This window comes from Hypomesus nipponensis, chromosome 18 (assembly GCF_054491055.1).
Source record: "Hypomesus nipponensis isolate SF chromosome 18, ASM5449105v1, whole genome shotgun sequence".
Classification (NCBI taxonomy): domain Eukaryota; kingdom Metazoa; phylum Chordata; class Actinopteri; order Osmeriformes; family Osmeridae; genus Hypomesus; species Hypomesus nipponensis.
In genome coordinates this window covers 15943638-15961282 of record NC_140378.1, presented here as the reverse complement: position 1 = coordinate 15961282, position 17645 = coordinate 15943638, and the positions used below count along the sequence as shown (strand labels likewise).

Here is a 17645-nt window from a genome sequence, read left to right as displayed (position 1 = left end):
ACATTGTAAAGCAAAAACAAATATTTCTCTGCTTTCTTGCACTCAAAAGCATAGTAGTTTCTTTATTTATCACCTGTACTGGCTACAGTTCTTGCACTTTTAAAGATCCCACAGGAGATGCAAATCGAGAGCCATTTCACAACACCAGACATGCATTACACTGAGCAGTAACAATGAACCTCAGCATTCCTGTCATAGTGCTGGCCTTTCTGTTCCCCATAAGTACAGTGGAGTCAATCAGTGTCACATACATGCAGTCTGATTTATCTGTAACTACAATGTTCTGACACTGTTCAGAAGACCCCATGGTCATTAATCTGAATGCCATACGTCTGTATAATTACAGACACAGACATGTCTGTACCTACAAGTATGGCAAGGTTGAAAAGAAGTAAGTGACAAGGGTCATGTTTATCGCAAGAGAAGTGTTTCATGATGGAATTTGTTTTTCATTCTATCTTGCTTTCTCTCTCACTCTCTCTCTCTCACTTTTTGTCTCATCCTTTCTTTTACCTGCCTATCAGTGTATGTGTGTGTGTGTGTGTTATCCTGGCTGACCTGTAGATCACCCGGCTTCTCCTAATGTGTTCCCTCTAGTGTTCCACCCCTGCCCAGAGACGGATCATCTGACACTGAACCACGTCAACATGGAGGCTCATGAGAACCACGTGTCCCACAAGACACTGGGGCTGAGTTCCAGGCACCTGGTGGTGCGGCGTGGGTGGTCGTTCAAGATCACCTTGCTGTTCAATGACCCAGTGTTCAATATTCAAACTCTCGTCCTCGAAGCGCTGCTAGGTACTGGGATAGTTCAGTGGCTTCTGTTTCTCTTTCCCACGCATGTTTTCAGCTTGATTTGTTGTTCTCAAATGGCTCTTTTTCTTGCTGTGTTGGTCTTACCTCTTTATCTCTTTTATTTATTTTCCTCCCTTCTCCGTTGCCCTCTCTTTCATTCTGTTAGGCCATTCCTTTTCAGAAGAACACAGTTGAACAAATGAATGTCTCACATCCATGCTCTCTTTTTTTGCTGCTCAGGTGAGCTATCTGTAGAAATCCCTGTCACCTTCTTCAGGGAAAGGACAGTGACCCAGTGGAGCGCACAGATCTACCCGGGGGATGTGCATTCCCGGTCCCTCAACCTCCACCTCTTCCCCCCCCCCTCTCTCCAGTGGGGCTTTACCAGCTCCAGGTCAACATCCTCAGACTCCACAGCAGACGCACCTACGCCATCGGGAGCTTTGTTTTACTCTGCAACCCCTGGCTACAGGGTGGGTGGTGGTGGTGGTGATGATGATGATGATGATGATGATGTAATGGTGACAGTGTTGATGATGATGGTGATAATGATGATAAGGATGATGATGGTGATGAAGTCAGGTGGCTGAGTGGTTAGGGAATCGGGCTAGTAATCTGAAGGTTGCCGGTTCGATTACCCTACTTGCCTCTGGGAGAATGTCCCTGTACTTACTGTAAGTCGCTCTGGATAAGAGCGACTGCTAAATGACTTCATGTAAATGTAATGATGATGATGAGGATGAGGAGGAGGAAAATGATGATCATGATGATAACTGAAATAAAGATGTTACCTTTCAGAGGATCCTGTGTACATGCCTTCTGAGGAGCAACGAGAGGAGTACGTTAAGAAGGACCATGGGGTTCTGTACATGGGTACAACTTCAAATGTCATATCGAGACCTTGGATATTTGGTCAAGTGAGTGGCTTTGATAAGACTTAACATTACAACGATATCAGTTGTCCGTCTGACTGACCATCTCTCCATTTCTGTCTGTCCCTGCCGGTCTCCCTTCCTGCCCGTTGTAAGTGCAGTATGAGCAGGGTGTCCTGGAGACATGTCTGAACATCCTGCAGGTCAGCCCCCAGCACATCAACAACAGACCGAAAGACTATCTAGCCAGAGGAGACCCTACCTACCTCAGCAGGGTGGTCTGTGCTATGGTAAGACAGACACACATACACTGCCTGGATCACACAAACACACTGAATTTCGAAAACCACACACACATAAATCCTCCTCATCTGGTGACACTCCGTGTTTGTCCTGGCTGCCAGGTGAACTGCGAGGATGACCGTGGGGTCCTAAAGGGTGACTGGTCAGGGAGCGTTAAGGACGGCACGTCTCCTCTGGAGTGGACTGGGAGTGCCGACATCCTGAAGAAGTGGGCTCAGTCCAGCTTCAGCCCAGTGTGCTATGGACAGTGCTGGGTCTTTGCCTCTGTTATGTGCACAGGTTCGTCTAACACGTGTTGGATCAGAGAGCCAGTGCTCGTGAGTGTGTTTTACAATGGGCAGCTATATATTTAGCTGCTCACTGTAACAGAGCATAAGGCTAGAGTGATAGATTTTCTGCAGATTTTCTCATAACTGTAGTTAACGTATCTTTTCTGACTTGAAGCCAATCTAACTAATTGTGTTTTTGGTTCCAGTTATGAGAGTCCTGGGTATCCCATCTAGGGTGGTGAGCATTTTCAACTCAGCCCATGACACAAATTCAAACTTGGTCATAGAGGAATACTACACCCACACTGGAACAAAACTCAACCTATCCAAGGACAGCATCTGGTTGGTGCTGAAATGACATCTATCTCTATTTTTTGCACAATGGGATTTTTGTTTGCGACTGCAAACACTGTAATATGGGGCTGTGTACCTGTGTGTGTGTGTTCGTACGTGTAGGAATTTCCATGTGTGGGTGGAATGCTGGATGAGAAGGTCCGATCTGACCCCAGAGTTTGACGGGTGGCAAGTACTGGACCCAACCCCCCAAGAGAAGAGTGGAGGTTAATCGGCTCTTCAGTACTGTACAATATATGTACCTAGAAGATTTCAGAAATCACAAATATAGTCTAAAACCTGCTTGCGTTTGGAATGCAAATGGCGGTTGAATGTGGTTGAGCCTGTCATCTTATCTCTGTGCCGCGTCCCGGTCTGGTCTTTCAGGTGTGTTCTGCTGTGGCCCGTGTCCAGTCCGAGCCATCAGAAACCGTCGCTTTAACCTCCCCTATGACGCTCCGTTTATTTACGCGTCGGTCAACGCGGCTGTTTTCACCGTGATCCTCCGAGACACGGTGGTGGTGAGGAAGAGCTTGGACTCGGGGAGGGTGGGCCAGCGAATATACACCAAGAGTCTGGGCTCTAACGAACCTCAGAACCTCACGTGCGCCTACAAGTGCACGCAGAGTAAGACCCATCTCCACTCTTGATTCGGTAACGGTGTGACTGTACCACACACATCTTTTTTTGTACATTCTTGTGTCAAACTGCTTCTTTCTGATTCTCTTGTTTATTTGTAGGTACCAAAAATCATCCATCACGCGGACAACAAGGTCAGTCTATATCTACTGCACTACCTCTCGACTTAACTGACTCAGCATATGCCATTTGCTCCAAAAATGATGACGGGTTTCGTCAATATCTCCTTTGTCCACCTGTTGTTTTCTCCTCCCGGCCGACCCTCTTTCCTCCCTCTTTCCTCTTTTTTCACAGGAGCAGCCGAAAGTCTGGCAGTTTCTCTGAAGATAGACAAGGTGCCAGTGATGGGAGAGAACATCTGTCTAACTGTGATCATCACAAACCGAGCTAATGTTTGCAGGTTCCTAAAGGAGCGTGTTAACGCCCAAGCTGAAGAGTACCATGGTAGGCCTATGGAGACCTTTTGGGAGGCTACTGAGAGGCTTCAAGTGGGACCATACAGTGGTAAATACTGGTTTACCCTTTCAAGTACAATATTGTGTATTCAAAGGTTGTTGGATGGAAACAAGTAGTTGTCATTGTAAATCATCTTGTCAAGACACAAATTTTACTGCTGTACTATCCTGCTGATAGCATCATACCTTTTGCATTGAGCATGTTTAGACAATATCACCACTATTCCCTAACCCCTCCACCCCCCACCACCCTCTGGGTTTTGTTCCGATGGTGACAGTACTGTCCTGTAACCCCATCCTCCATCCTCTGTTCCAGCTGTGATGGTGCGCCACCAGATCCCTTCCTCAGACTATGAGCCAGTGCTGTTGGGGCACGGTTTTCTGAACTTAGCGGTGGTCCTGAAGGATGAACAGACCCAAGAGAGGGTTATCGCCACAGAGGAGTTCAACATTACCTCCCCTCAAATCTCTATAGAGGTAGGGGTTACACACACACACACACACAAACACACACTCTCACTCTTTATTAAGTTAGTTAATGGAACATCTGAATCCAGGTACTTGGGGGAGAAACCCTCCAGCTGATGAAACAGCACACAGCCCTGGTCTCCTTCACCAACACCTCGTCCAGGCCCCTGAGGGGGGCGGTGCTGACTGTGGAGGCTTCAGGCCTGCTGGAGGGGAAACAACAGACCAGGTGAGTCACCGCAGAGATGCAGGCCCCACGGTCAGAAACAGCTGTTGCTGGTTTCCTATGCCTTCAAAAGTCACAGGAAGTGGACTTTTATTTGTAATTTTTGTTGATTGAACTGTCAGATAGTGTTTTTTTTTAAGTAAGATTACGAAATAAAAAGCTGTTTGTAATATAAAATGTTATGTGATATCTATTTTTATTCAAAACAACATTGAATCACCCCCCATGCATGTACAAGGGAAGACAAAGTCGTTTCTACATTAACACCACTGGATGGAAAAAATCATTGGACCTCCTCTATTCTTTGAGGCACATTCCGATGAGGCAACCCGTTCTGTATTTAATGTGAGGGTCGACACTGCAACTGGTCAAAGTATGACAGGAATGTGGTCTCGGAATGTCATCAGGTGTGCTGGTTGTCACCTCAGTGGAACGGAATGTCATTGTGTCATTTAGCTTTCTCTCTGTCTGTCTCTTCCCTCCTCCACTCTTTTACCTCTTCTCCTCCACTCTTTTACCCCTTCTCCTCCTTCTACTCTTCCCTCCTCCCTCCTCTTTCCACATCCTCCCTCCTCCACCTCCTCCCTCCTCTCTCCCTCCTCCCAGGAGTTTTCTGCTACAACCCGGTCAGAGCATGGAGATGAGGGTGACCCTCAGGTCATCCACCCCCGGCACCAAGCTGCTTCATGCCAGCCTGGCACACAGCAACAGCCCTGCCATCACCAGGAGCCTCCACGTGCTCTCCGTTTCCCCCGCATGACTCTCCCCGGCCATACCCTAGCAAACACTGAAGGCTTTGAAAGCATTTCTCCCTCCCTCGTTTAAAAGGTGGTTTTAGTAACCAATTATGTTATATGCTGTATAACATGTCGCATCTACACCATAGCGCCAATGAAATGTCACCGTCAGCTGGTATGACGATGATGTTTAGTTTGTGCGTTCCCTTCACCAGGCAGGACTGGTGTAGATTCACGGTGATCACAGCCAATCAGACAATCGAGTGAGGCAGTCATGGACATGCAGTCCTACCCTTCATAGTAGGATATGCATCTCTCGTACTCTTAACTGGTAGGGAGTGTATCCTGCGAGGTCCGACACTCACAGCTGCTGACATGTGTGCTGCAGAGATAAGAGCATGAACGAGCTTGCTTTGTCAGTGAGAACCATGGTAATAATATGTGCCAGTTACAGATGAGGAGGCATTTGTTTCATCAACAAAGCTGTTTGTACAGTATGCACTTTTTGCTATTAGAAAGCTTGTTGATCTTAAGAGACTCTCCAGTGAAAGGGCTTGTTACATTACATTTACATTTATTCATTTTAGCAGCTTTTCGCTTGTTCTCATTTCTGTCTGTTTACCCAACTGCTCTGTGTGTGTATGTGTTCATTTGTGCATGTGTGACTTATAGTCATGGCTGTACTAGTATACAGTCTGACTAGCTAGTCTGAAGACTAAGAGCCATTATTTGACTTGTGCTCTGATGAGCAGACAGCACAATCTGTTGGGGAGACAGGGTACTGATTAAAGGGATGAAAATGGATTGAAACTTTTGTATACATTTTAACACTGCAATCAAACTGATTAATGACAAAAATAATAAAACACCACAATAAATATTGACTGTAATTCTTGACAAACTAGTTTAAACTTGCAGCCATGCTTGGTTTTCATTGTCCTAACAAAGATCTTAGCCTGGGGGTGAAGAATCTTTTTTTCCACATTCTTCTTTTTCTGAGACGAGTTACCTTTTTATATATGATGTAACACGCAATACAAAAATCAAACTAACAGGTCCATTCAGTTATTTATACCTTATGCATTAAAGGGTTAGGAATAGTTGGTATTAACAGTGTCTTGTGGTTCATAAATGAAGCATTTGTATGACGACCACTCTGGCCAGAAGAGGGCATGAGCAGTGCCGAGCTCCGTAGAGAACGAGAGTGAAAGGGAGAGAGAGAGAGAGGTGTTCCAGCCTCTGGTTGGCTTGCTGTCTCTCTCTTTACAAAGGGCCCAGCCACCCATGTCTGAGCAGCCAGGGGACGCTTCTCCCCTCCCTGACCAGCCAGAGGGACTGCAGGACACACACACACACACAAACACACTCTCAGGCAGCCTCCCCTCACTTGCACCCCGACACACAGAGAGAGCACCCCAGCTTGGACCGGCAGCTACTGGATGTTTCACTTGATGTCCCAGAGTTAGCGGAGCATCTCTACCACACTCGACTCTGCTCTAGTGGACCTAACCCTACTTTGACTCTTCTCTTCTCCACTTCGAGGCAGAGATCCTAGGACCAGCTGGACCATTAGAGAGAGCCTGTGTCAGATCTGTGTGAAGATGCTGCCCTCTGTGTGTGTGCTGGTGCTTCTGGCTGTGTGGCCTGCAGCGGGGAGGAGCAGTGGCTTGCTGAGGAAGCCTGGGCAGGGCGCGGAGCACAGCGGACTGAGCTCGCTCCAACACCTCAACATCCAGGTGATTCAGAGCCGGGGTTTTCCTGACCAGGACCAGGACCAGGACCTGGGGTCTGTGCTGCACGTAAGGGCTCCTCGAGGAGCAGAGGAGGAGGACTCAGACCCAGACACAGGGGAGCAACAGTCCACCTTCTCTCACTCCTATGAGAACGAGTTCTTCACAACCCCCAGAGCCACACAGCTCATTAACTCCACTCAGGAGGATGAGGCAGAGGCAGAGGCAGAGGCGGGGGCTGAGGACGGCAACCACGGCAACGAAACCGACAGGGGCATCACTCACATCCGCAACCCCCTGTTCCCCGTCACAGACAGCTCCTACAGTGCCTACGCCATCCTTTTCCTGTCTCTGGTGGTGCTGGCGGTGGGAATTGTGGGTAATCTGGCGGTGATGTGCATTGTGTGGCACAACTACTATATGAGGAGCTCCTGGAACTATCTTTTGGCCAGCTTGGCATTCTGGGACTTCCTGGTTCTCTGCTTCTGTCTTCCTGTAGTGGTCTTCAACGAGCTGACCAATAAGAGGCTGCTAGGAGAGGTCTCCTGCCGCCTGGTGCCTTATATGGAGGTGGGTGTGGCTCATATAGAAACACAGTACATGCATGCATTATACAGGATTGTGTTCATGTTAAGGGCTCTCCAGACTTAACAATGTTAAGTGCTCTCCATGTTTTAGTGTGCATTAGTATTTGGATTATTCATGTCATGTAAAATATTTTAATGGTGACCCAGATAGCAAAACATTTGGTAATATGATGTGATAAGGTAATGTGAAATATTTTAATAATAGGTATAAGTTAAACACATTATATAAGAGGCTCAATACTGCAATAGTATATTACAGTTACAAAAAAAATGTTCTTGACAACTGAGGGAAAGAGAGAATGAGAGATGCCAACAAACTGTCACCAGAGTAGTCCTCTTGGTAAGATCAGCAGAGGTGTGTTTACTGAACAGCTCTGAGGGATCAGTCTGAGCTTCAGCTTCTGACCATCCAAACAAAAAGATAGGAAAAGATCTCTCCTTTCTCATACGACCATGGCAACATCACAACTTCAATACAGTTGCTTTTGCATCTTTGTAGATGAGCTGGTTTAAAAGCCACGCGCTGGTCGTATAACAGCTTTGATTATCTAAGTATAAATGCTTGTGGACTGCGGGGTTCGGTTCCCATATAGTGAATGCCAAGACTGAGCTACAGATCCCATAATAAGCCTCCTTTTTTGATCTCCTAGGTAACATCACTGGGCGTGACATCGTTCAGCCTGTGCGCTCTGGGCATCGACAGGTTCCATGCAGCCACTAGCTCCCTGCAGCCCAAAGTGCGTCGCGTGGAGCGCTGCCGTTCGGTCCTGCTCAAGCTGCTGTTCGTCTGGGTGGGCTCCATGGTCCTAGCTTCCCCCGAGCTCCTACTCTGGCAGCTCAGCCAGGCTGTGTCTCCTACCACTGGGGCCCTGGTGGACTCTTGCTCCATCCACCCCACGTCCCCCTCCACCCTGCCCCTGCCGGACTCCCTGTACTCCCTGCTCCACAGCTACCACCAGGCCCGTATGTGGTGGTACTTTGGCTGCTACTTCTGCCTACCTGTGGTGTTCACCCTGCTCTGCCAGCTAGCCACCTGCCACGTCACCAACGACGCCAACGCCGCAGCCGCCAGCTTCGCCTCCCAACGCGGCCAGGGCGACCGCTTGCCGTCCAAGCAGCAGAAGCTGCAGGTGCAGCTGGTGGAGCGTCAGCTGAGCTGCACCGTCCTGGCGCTGGCCGTGGTCTACGCCATCTGCACGCTGCCCGAAAACGTCTGCAACATCGTCCTGGCTTACACGGCCACGTCCATCTCCGAGAACACCGCCGCCCTGCTGGCGCTAATCAACCACTTCCTGTTGTTCTTCAAGGCATCGGTTACGCCTGTGCTGCTCCTCTGCCTGTGTAAGTCTCTGGGCCAGGCCTTCATGGACTGCTGTTGCTGTTGTTGCGAAGAGTGCCAGCCCGCCGGCTCTGGCTCCTCCCCTTCCCACTCAGGCCACTCCCTCGGGGCTGAGGTGAAGCTGAAGAGCACCAACGAGATGTCCTCGTCCATCTTCTTCGACAAGGCCAAGGAGAGCTCCACCATCCTGTCTATCAGCGGCTCCAGTTGAACTGGGCATGCCTGGTCCTCCTCCATGCTTTCTCAAGCCCGTCTGTCTCTCTCTCTCTCTCTCTGAATCCTGGTCCTTACTTACCTGCATCTGTTTTCTATCAATTTCTCCCCTCCAGTCTTTCAGTCCATTCAACATACCTGAATACATCAGTTTCCTTCTTCTTTCTCTCTTTTCTCACAATCTTATAACAGTGTTCAGTCTAAATGCAGAACTCCTTTTCCTTTCTTGTCTCCTCCTGACCCTTCTATTTTGACCCCCCATGCCTGTAATGTCGTCTGTATTGTCGTTTTCTAGAGCGATGCTAGCTAGCCTGTTAGCCTCCAGCTACTTTCCAGAGCTAGATGCTAGCTAGCTAGCATAACTAGCTCCAGCCAGTCCAACCAGTGTCACGGTGGAATATATTTGTACAGTCGTTTAAGTTGTTGACTCACAAGCTCAGTCTAGGAGGCTGGGGAGACCCCGGTCAGTAATCTACCTGTAGAGGAGTGAATCACTCCACAGTGGTGTTTATTCTAAGGATTGTTAGGTCATCGTAAAACTGAACCAGTCTAGATTGTATGCTAGGTTTAACTAACCAGTCTTCTCCTCTCCACAGGACAGGAAACATGAGTTAATTATGTTTTTTATGACGATGTCACATCACACTGTTTACATGTTCGATAAACCACGTGACGCAGCCAGCCTTGCCTTGCATTAGAAGTTGTCCTCATCCACAGTACCCCCACCACTCACCTCGACCTCCCTTACCTTTAGCCAACCCAGTTTTTTGATAATATAATATTTTTCAAATCAAGAATTGGTTGAGACTTGATAGTCATCTGCTGTCTGCTGATGAAAATGCTGTGAAATCATATTTTAAGCAGAAATTGTTTTATAACTAAGATTAGTTATGCCTGAAGTGAAGCTGATGTACAGTTTTTGAGAATGTGAATTTAGACTTAAACCAACTAGCTGTAGTAGTCTTTAATTTATCCAATAAAGATTTGTAATGTACTTCATCAGCTGTGATGTTTCTGGGATTTAATTATTAATTTCACTTTTTCATTAATAAACTGAATTTAGAATATTTATTATATTACAACGATCATGGAAGGTCAATCAAAGGTGGGTGATGACATAGTTTGGTTATGGCTCTGGGACACAATAGTTATAGTAGGCTAGTTGGAGTGGTATTGCTTCCAAGACTGACTACTCCTTCTATTGATTGTCTTAGTATGTCTCATGTCACTCACCGGTTTCTCTCTCATTATCCTCTGCCTTTCTCACTTCCTACCCCCCTCTCCTCCACCTCCCCTTCTCACTGAGCCACTCTCAGAAGGCTTCATTGTCTTCTCCAGACCCATGCCAGATGCCTCTAAGAATATCAATGCTCTCAGACTACAGTTCAGTTGCCAGGTTACAGACCCAACATTCACGTGTGTGTCAGACTGCCAGAACCCGGGCGAGCTTCGCCCAGTGTTCCCACCCTGCCCAGTTACCCCGGGCAACCAGGCTCTTTAACCACCCGGACCATCAGGAGGGACTCCATGTTCTGAACTAATTTTCAGTGTTTGTGTGTGTGGGTGTGTATGACTGGCAGTTATACTAGTGAAAGGTTATTTTTTTTACAAGTATAAAACGGAAGCAATATGGTTTGTTTCCAAAGGAACAAAGGTTTTGGAAGGCTTGATTTGAATCACGATTCAGCCTGACTTCACTTCATCTGCAGTAGAATGAGGGAACACACACTGAGAGCAAAACAAACAGGAGAGTAAAGGAAGACAGAAACAGATAGCCCTTAGTGTCCTGTTTGGAGTCTGTTTCTGTCTTACAGCATGTTCACTGTGTGCCAGGAGTGAGAGAGGGTGATAGAGGGACCATGCAAAAGAGGTAGTGCCAAAAAGGAAAATATAAAGACAGCAAGAGAGAGAGGGAGAGATTATGTGGGTGAGAGAAAAAACAGAAACAGAGAGAGAGAGAGGAGAAAGAGAGAGAGAGAGAGAGAGAGAGAGAGAGAGAGAGAGAGAGAGAGAGAGAGAGAGAGAGAGAGAGAGAGAGAGAGAGAGAGAATGTGTGCATGTGTGTGAGAGAGACAGAAAGGGAGTATTAGAAAGGGGAGCTCGCCTCATTAGTAGTGGTCAGACAGTTCCTCTAGCTGCTAATGAGAGGCCAAGAACAGTCTCTCCTCTGTTCCCTTAATGAAGCCACCAACACTCATCAACAGACAACCGAGCAACCTCAACTCTATCTCTCACAACCTCAACTCTATCTCTCACAACCTCAACTCTATCTCTCACAATCTCAACTCTATCTCTCACAACCTCAACTCTATCTCTCACAATCTCAACTCTATCTCTTACAACCTCAACTCTATCTCTCACAACCTCAACTCTATCTCTCACAACCTCAACTCTACCTCAACATAACACTAGCATGGGGTTAAACGTTACCCATGCTGTAACCATGTTCTCATACCCTCACAACCTCTACAACGACACAGAATTGTCAAACTCTTGACACTACATTCGGTTGACCTCAAATGAAAATAAAAGGGATATTAGGATTGTGCATGCCACGATCAGCTGATTGAGCAGCCCTGCCCATCCCTGAAACTTGCTAGAGACATGGCCGACACATGGAGCACCCAGCGCAGTACAACGTCTGCCCTCATCCAGGGGGATTCAGCACTGCATCCTGCTGACTGCTGGGGCATTGCCCTGGGTGGTGTCAACGCCACATGAATCCACTACTGTTTGTAATGAACAGTCTAAGCAGGGGACATGAGCTGTGTCTTGAACCAAGTGCCCAGTTGGCTTTGATTTGAGACTATTGGTATTCTGCTGAGGAGACACTGTGAAGCAGGCAGCAAGAGTCCTGTGCTGTGGCTGCGCCAGGCTGGTTGGCTGGCAGGCTGTTTCTGTGCATAGAAGCCAACATAGAGAAAGCAGACTAAGTCACACACTGAATGGCTCTTCGTTCTCAGCTCAGTTCAGTGTGTGTGTGTGTGTGTTTGTGTGTGAAGAGCGCATGGGAAGGGTTCTCTTCAGGGCCGATTGTAGATGTGTGTGTGTGGCAATTAGCGAGAGAATGTCTGTGTGCGGGCTTGCATGTCGGAGAGCGAGGAGGTGAGACTGTGTGCATGTGTCGTGAGAGATCGCAGTTGTGCATACGTGAGTATGTGTGGCGTTAACTCCAGTGTGAGTATCTATCAGTTGGAGCATCGTGTTTCTGGTTAGGCTCAATGAACATAAACTAATATGACCTGACTGTCCCCACTCCTGAGGACGACCCAGCCTCTGTCAGCCCCCCCCCCTCCCCCCCTGGAGAACGGACAATGTTTGTTTTGTTCGGTGGGAATACTGACGGGGTGGGGGGGCTGGGGGTGAGAGTGGTTGTCATGACGAGGGTCTGGGCCATGGGAGGAAGAACACAAACATCTGAAACAGGAGGCTGGCCCACGACTTGCGCGCACACACAAACCCACATACACACACGCACACAGACACACACACACTTGACCCCAACCCACCTTGTTGTGTGGACAGGAAGCCCAGAGCTGTGTGGTTATTGTGGTGTTGTCCCTTCTGGAGGAACAGTTAGTATGTAGGGCCAAACACCCAGAGCCCAAGAGAAAGGAAGGAGAGTGGAGAGGGAGGAATGGAGAGGGAGAAAGCTAGAGGGGAGAAAGCACAGAGGGATAAACTTAGAGAAGAGGGGAAATGAGAGCAGACAGGAATGATAGTGACTAGCATTCATCCTGCCAGCCCAGTCTCTCACCACCTCTCTTCTTCACCGCCTCTGGCCCCCTTATTTTTTCCCTCCAGCCTCTAAATTCCCGAGCCTCTCTGGGTCTCACACCTCCTTGTTCTGGACTCCTTGCTCTGCTTGTCATGGGGAGGGAGGGAATGAGACAGCACAGAGGGGGAGGCAGGGTCACAGTCAGAGCTGGTTTGTGTTGGTTTAGGATGAGTTCTCACCTGTCATTGGCCAGTTACTCAGGCTGCACTTGGTGTCTTTCAAAATTCTCCACTTTCCAGTAGTAAGGCAGTATAATCAGGCCAGGTCTGCTGCCCTTGTCTTAAAACATCATGATCTAAAAATGTTGATCTGATCTTAGATCAGCACTGTCTTCTTGAGGCAAATACCAGTCCATCTTACAGCTCTCCATACCGGGTACCATCTCATATAGTTATTTGGAGGATCTGTTACCGTGGAGATGACCACACACACACACGTCTACTGTGCACCCCATTGTATGTGTTAGGGTACCCCTAGATGCCCGGCAGGATTAGAATGTAGACCATGAGCTGTGACTGCCCCCTGCTGCTCAATATTGCACCACACAGTGCTACAAAGCAGGGAAAGATACCTGTTTGTATTCCATGCATTGTTACCACTGGATACTACCACAACAGGAGAGGACCATGCACCACACAAATGCATGCACACATATCATAAAAGACACAATCAATTCAGTTCTTTTCAACATAGTCTTTAGTTAGTATCATACACAAGCATGTCCTATTAAAAACACAATTAACTGAATTGAAACAATAATGTACAAACAGGTTAAAACTGATACAGTATTTACTATATTTGCCATAAAAATAACCATTTATAGTTAATTCTCAAAGGTCCCACAAATACTTATGCCCGAGCATGCAAACAAATAAGTAATGATCCTTGTGTTGTTCCTAGTCGATAATCCATGGTTACGTTTGGCGATGTAAGAAGCAGAGTCATTCATAAATTACAAAATCAGACAGAAGCTTCAATTGTTAGTTGGTATGAGATGTCTAACAGTGTGCTCTGATTGGCTGCCTGCTGTTCATTATAGCCAGCCAGCGGCGTGCTCCAGAGTGTGATTATTTTGACACGTAGACTGATCGAGTAGGATGGAATTTTGCCTTTTATCCAATGGCATCTTCCAAAGCAGAAATATTCCACCCACCTGGGCTACACCAGGTTGCACTCCTATTAAACTGATGGACAGACCTACCACCTGTACCTACATAGAGACTGTTCATAATCTGACTGGCCGTACAGGAGAACAACTTGATTAGCCAATGATAAAGCACGGTACAGAAGATGCTGAACAGTGAAAGAGTTGTTGTGTTTCGTGGTTCAGTCGTGAACCACAAATAGCAGATATTGCTTGACAACTTAGGTGACAGGCAGCCATGACAGTGACAGGACCAGACTAGGGGGCCGGATTTCAATACACTTAAAATGCAACCTTCCTTCCACCCCTCCTTGAGGTAATCACTGATCTAACATGACCGGACAGGCGAAAGCTACTGTATGCCGTACAAAGCTAGTATGAACCATCCCATCATGCGAGATCAGTGATCCCTTCTAGGATGGGAGGATGAAAGGGATACAAACATGGTCTGCAAGCTGCATTTCAGATGGGGGGACGGAGCATGGATGTTTCTCTGTAGACCGGCTCATCATCCCTAGAGATCAATGACAGAAGACATTCTAGAACTGCTCCTCTCACCCCACTGTAACAACATATCCACATGACTCAGTGACTGACTGAAGGCTCACTGGATCCAAAACCCCTAGCCCCCCCCCACACCCGGTCATCCCCTTTACCCCCTTACTAGTACTGACCTGGCTCCTAACTCCTACCACCTAGTAGTTCTGGTAAATCTTAGGGCGTTTGAATTATTAGCAACATGGCAGAAGAAGCCACACAGTCCTCTCTGACTAGCCTAAAGCTAACCTCTGGTGAGTGGGTGGTAAGAGGTCAGGGTCAGAGTCTAGGGGTTGATATAAAACTCAGCCTGGACTCTTCCCGGTCCCTGCATCTGCTGACAATAAACTTCAGCCTCGAGAAGAAAAAAAAAAAAAAAACTAAAAAACTAAATGAAATATGAAAAGGATTTTGATTTTCTTTTTTTTCTTTCTTTTTTTACAGGGCAGCTTAACCACCTGAAGACAAATGCGTGTCACAAGAAGATTATTTTACAAAAACGAAAATGAACAGTGCAAGTAAAAGGTCTTTGTGTTGCCTCAGCGGGGGGGGGGGGGGGTGGCGGTCTAGCGAAGGGGCAAAGGGCATCCCAAAAAAAGAGGAAAAATTAAAAAAAGACAGGGGAGGGGGGATAGGGGTTACGGACAAGCTGTGGAGGGTAGAGGGATGGGGGGGGGGGGTTGGTGTTCAGGACTGTGTCATAGACTGCCATGTTCTCAAGAGCTCCTCTTGGTTCTGGAGTGCTGGATCAGCCACTGTAGTGTGATGTCTGGGGGAAGGGAGACACACAAAGTGCAGTGGTTATCACACTGGGAACAGCAGACAAGCTGCCTGGCATGACATAGGGAAATGAAAAGCACTTCCAATGGGAACACTAATCTACAAGGGAGAGTCAGTCCTATGTCAAGAGAGGAGAGGAGAGCAGGGTGGGTGGAGAGGGAGGGTGGTGGAAAGAAGGAAGATAGGGAGGGAGAGAGATTGTGGAAAAGTCGAAAATAGACAGGTAGACAGGGAAGACAGGGTATGTGAAAATGACTATAGCCTTACTAACCAATGTTGTCCTTCTCCTTGCAGGAGATAGAGTAGCAACAGATCTCTCTGTCCTGGATGGCTGACAGGTTCCTGCACACCAGAGTACACCAGTTAACACCACACATCAACACACAGAGAGTTTAAGATGAATCCATGAATAGTTTACATTTTCTCTATCAGCTCCTTCTCATCCAGAGCCCCATGCAAGTCCCTCTTGTTCCCCAGCACCAGCACCTGGGACAGGGACAGAGATAGTCAGACATTTGAATCAATCAAAACCAGGAGGGAGGGAGGCTGAATCTGAGTTATTCGGGTCAAGTTAGCTAATGTAGAGGTCTCCAGGTCTTATGGGGTGGAGGTACAGAGTTGGAGAGCCCAGATCAAGGCTCTTGTGGTACCCACAGGTATGCCCTGCAGCTGAGGCTTGTCCAGCAGGTTGTGGAGCTCGTTCTTCGACGCCTCTATCTTCTCTGGGTCTGCTGCATCTACCATGTACCTGCACGAGACACAGATTGATAAATGTGAAAAATATAACAATAACTAGTTGAGGATGAGAACTAATATGACTAGTGGGATAGTGGTGGTTAGATAAAGATGGTTACTCACACAATGGCACTGACTCCTCTGCAGTACCGCTCCCACATACTCCTGAAGCGGGGCTGTCCGCCGATGTCCCACAGCTGGAAGACAACACGTGCACACACACACATACACTGTCAGTGCTCATAAGCACACCAGTACTTTTCTATTTGAACAGACTGATAGACTGTGCTACTAACCTTGATGGTTACGTTACCCTTGGTAATCTTCCTCATGTTGAATCCCACGGTAGGAATCATGTCTTCACTGAACTGACCCGACTAGGAGGAGAGAAATCCAAAAGACACCCGTTGGTTTCAGATTAACTGAATGTGAAGGTGTCAATTGTCTCACTTCTCTAATCTCATTGTTTAGACTGGTACTGGTTTTCTAGTCTGTCGGAGCCGGCCTTACTTAAACAATTTGAGTTCGAGTAAACTTAAAAAGTAATGTTTGTAGAAATTACACATTACTGCCTTGGAGATAGAACTAAACAGACACCGAGCCTCATTTGCAGTTAATGACCAGGTTCTAATAATATTGGATTGCTAGTCTACATCTACAGGCAAGTTACAGCAATAATACGATTCACAGGTTAAACGATCGAGGTCAATAAAGACGGCATTAGATCATACATTTAGGAAATGAAACTGGATTGTAAACGTGTAAGATAAACAATATATCTCTAGGGTTTAGTAGCAAGCTATTGCTAGCTAAGGCTAGCTAGCTAAATAGAACAACAATGGACACATCAGCTGATGAGTGTCACTGACTTGAGTTACTGGTTAATAGTAGCAGCACAACATTAGGCTAGTACCAGTAGGACACATTTAACGTACCGCAATCACGTTTACGAATGTCGTCTTGCCCGAATACTGGAGTCCAACCAATGTCAACTCCATCTCCTCTTTCCAAAACAAGGCTTTGAACCAGTCAAGGAGCTTGTTAATAAGTGCGATCATCTTGGAAAGGTTTGAGGTGTCACGGCTACTACTATTCCAGTACTGGCTTTCTTGACTGTTGGAAGAGGTGGCTACGCTAACTAGCTATGGCTAACGTTACAAAGCTTCAATTTAGCTCGCAGTGACAGTACGTCGGAGGACGAAACCTTTTCCAATAGTTTGTTTCTTATGGATCAAGACGAAATTAGACTACGAACAATAAGGTATTGTGTAATGTAATCCGTATTTTTTTATATATATATATATCTCAGTTGTTTACAACGCCTTTCGCCTGCCTGTCTGTCGACTCCTTAGAAAGCCAGTTCTTCCTTGTTGGGTGGGGTTTGACAGCGCGCAGCTACATGAGCTCTGAAAAAAGAGGGTACCCTGGCTCCGTCCGCGGACTTGCTGCAAGGCTAGATCCCCCTAGTGGAGAGAGATATATTGTTGGCCTACCAACCCAGTCAGCCATGGATAGTTTCCCATTGGCGGCGATTAGGTCTGTTTTTTCAGTCATCTTGTGAGGGTGTTTTTATCGAAGTCTGTACATTTGTGTTACAATAGTGTGAAAGAGCACATTTTATATTAAAAAGTAAAAAGCTAGGCGAAGATACTCCTCCTCAGAACAGGTGAGTTCTTCTACCTCTCAGATATAACTCCACAGGTGA

General features: G+C 47.1%; 2 protein-coding genes and 1 pseudogene across 2 annotated transcripts; 2 read left to right on the top strand and 1 right to left on the bottom strand.

Annotated features, from left to right (window-relative positions):
- The first annotated feature begins 173 nt into the window (after positions 1–173).
- LOC146252398 (protein-glutamine gamma-glutamyltransferase 5-like) lies at positions 174–5462 on the top strand (annotated as a pseudogene).
- Positions 5463–6569: 1107 nt separating this feature from the next.
- On the top strand, positions 6570–9885 carry LOC146252397 (G-protein coupled receptor 37-like 1). The gene is made up of 2 exons (XM_084680506.1): positions 6570–7397; positions 8065–9885. The coding sequence occupies exons 1-2, from the start codon at positions 6699–6701 to the stop codon at positions 8962–8964; spliced, it is 1599 nt and encodes a 532-aa protein (XP_084536632.1). The 5' UTR covers positions 6570–6698; the 3' UTR covers positions 8965–9885.
- A 3537-nt stretch (positions 9886–13422) lies between these two features.
- Positions 13423–17314, bottom strand: LOC146252396 (ADP-ribosylation factor-like protein 8A). Its single transcript, XM_084681091.1, has 7 exons — positions 16876–17314; positions 16237–16317; positions 16064–16137; positions 15860–15953; positions 15624–15691; positions 15477–15547; positions 13423–15194 (listed from the first exon to the last, which is right to left on the bottom strand). Exons 1-7 carry the CDS (start codon positions 16996–16998, stop codon positions 15142–15144), a joined length of 564 nt encoding a protein of 187 aa, XP_084537217.1. The 5' UTR covers positions 16999–17314; the 3' UTR covers positions 13423–15141.
- Between the last annotated feature and the right edge of the window lie 331 nt (positions 17315–17645).

What these genes read in the sequence shown, in the direction of transcription:
- LOC146252397 (XM_084680506.1), top strand. Translation starts at nt 6,699, where the DNA reads ATGCTGCCCTCTGTGTGTGTGCTGGTGCTTCTGGCTGTGTGGCCTGCA. An exon ending in GCCTGGTGCCTTATATGGAG is followed by an intron (nt 7,398 to 8,064) that starts GTGGGTGTGGCT and finishes TTGATCTCCTAG; the next exon opens with GTAACATCACTGGGCGTGAC.
- LOC146252396 (XM_084681091.1), bottom strand. Translation starts at nt 16,998, where the DNA reads ATGATCGCACTTATTAACAAGCTCCTTGACTGGTTCAAAGCCTTGTTT. An exon ending in AGAGGAGTCAGTGCCATTGT is followed by an intron (nt 15,954 to 16,063) that starts GTGAGTAACCAT and finishes TGTCTCGTGCAG; the next exon opens with GTACATGGTAGATGCAGCAG. An exon ending in CTCAGCTGCAGGGCATACCT is followed by an intron (nt 15,692 to 15,859) that starts GTGGGTACCACA and finishes TCCCTGTCCCAG; the next exon opens with GTGCTGGTGCTGGGGAACAA.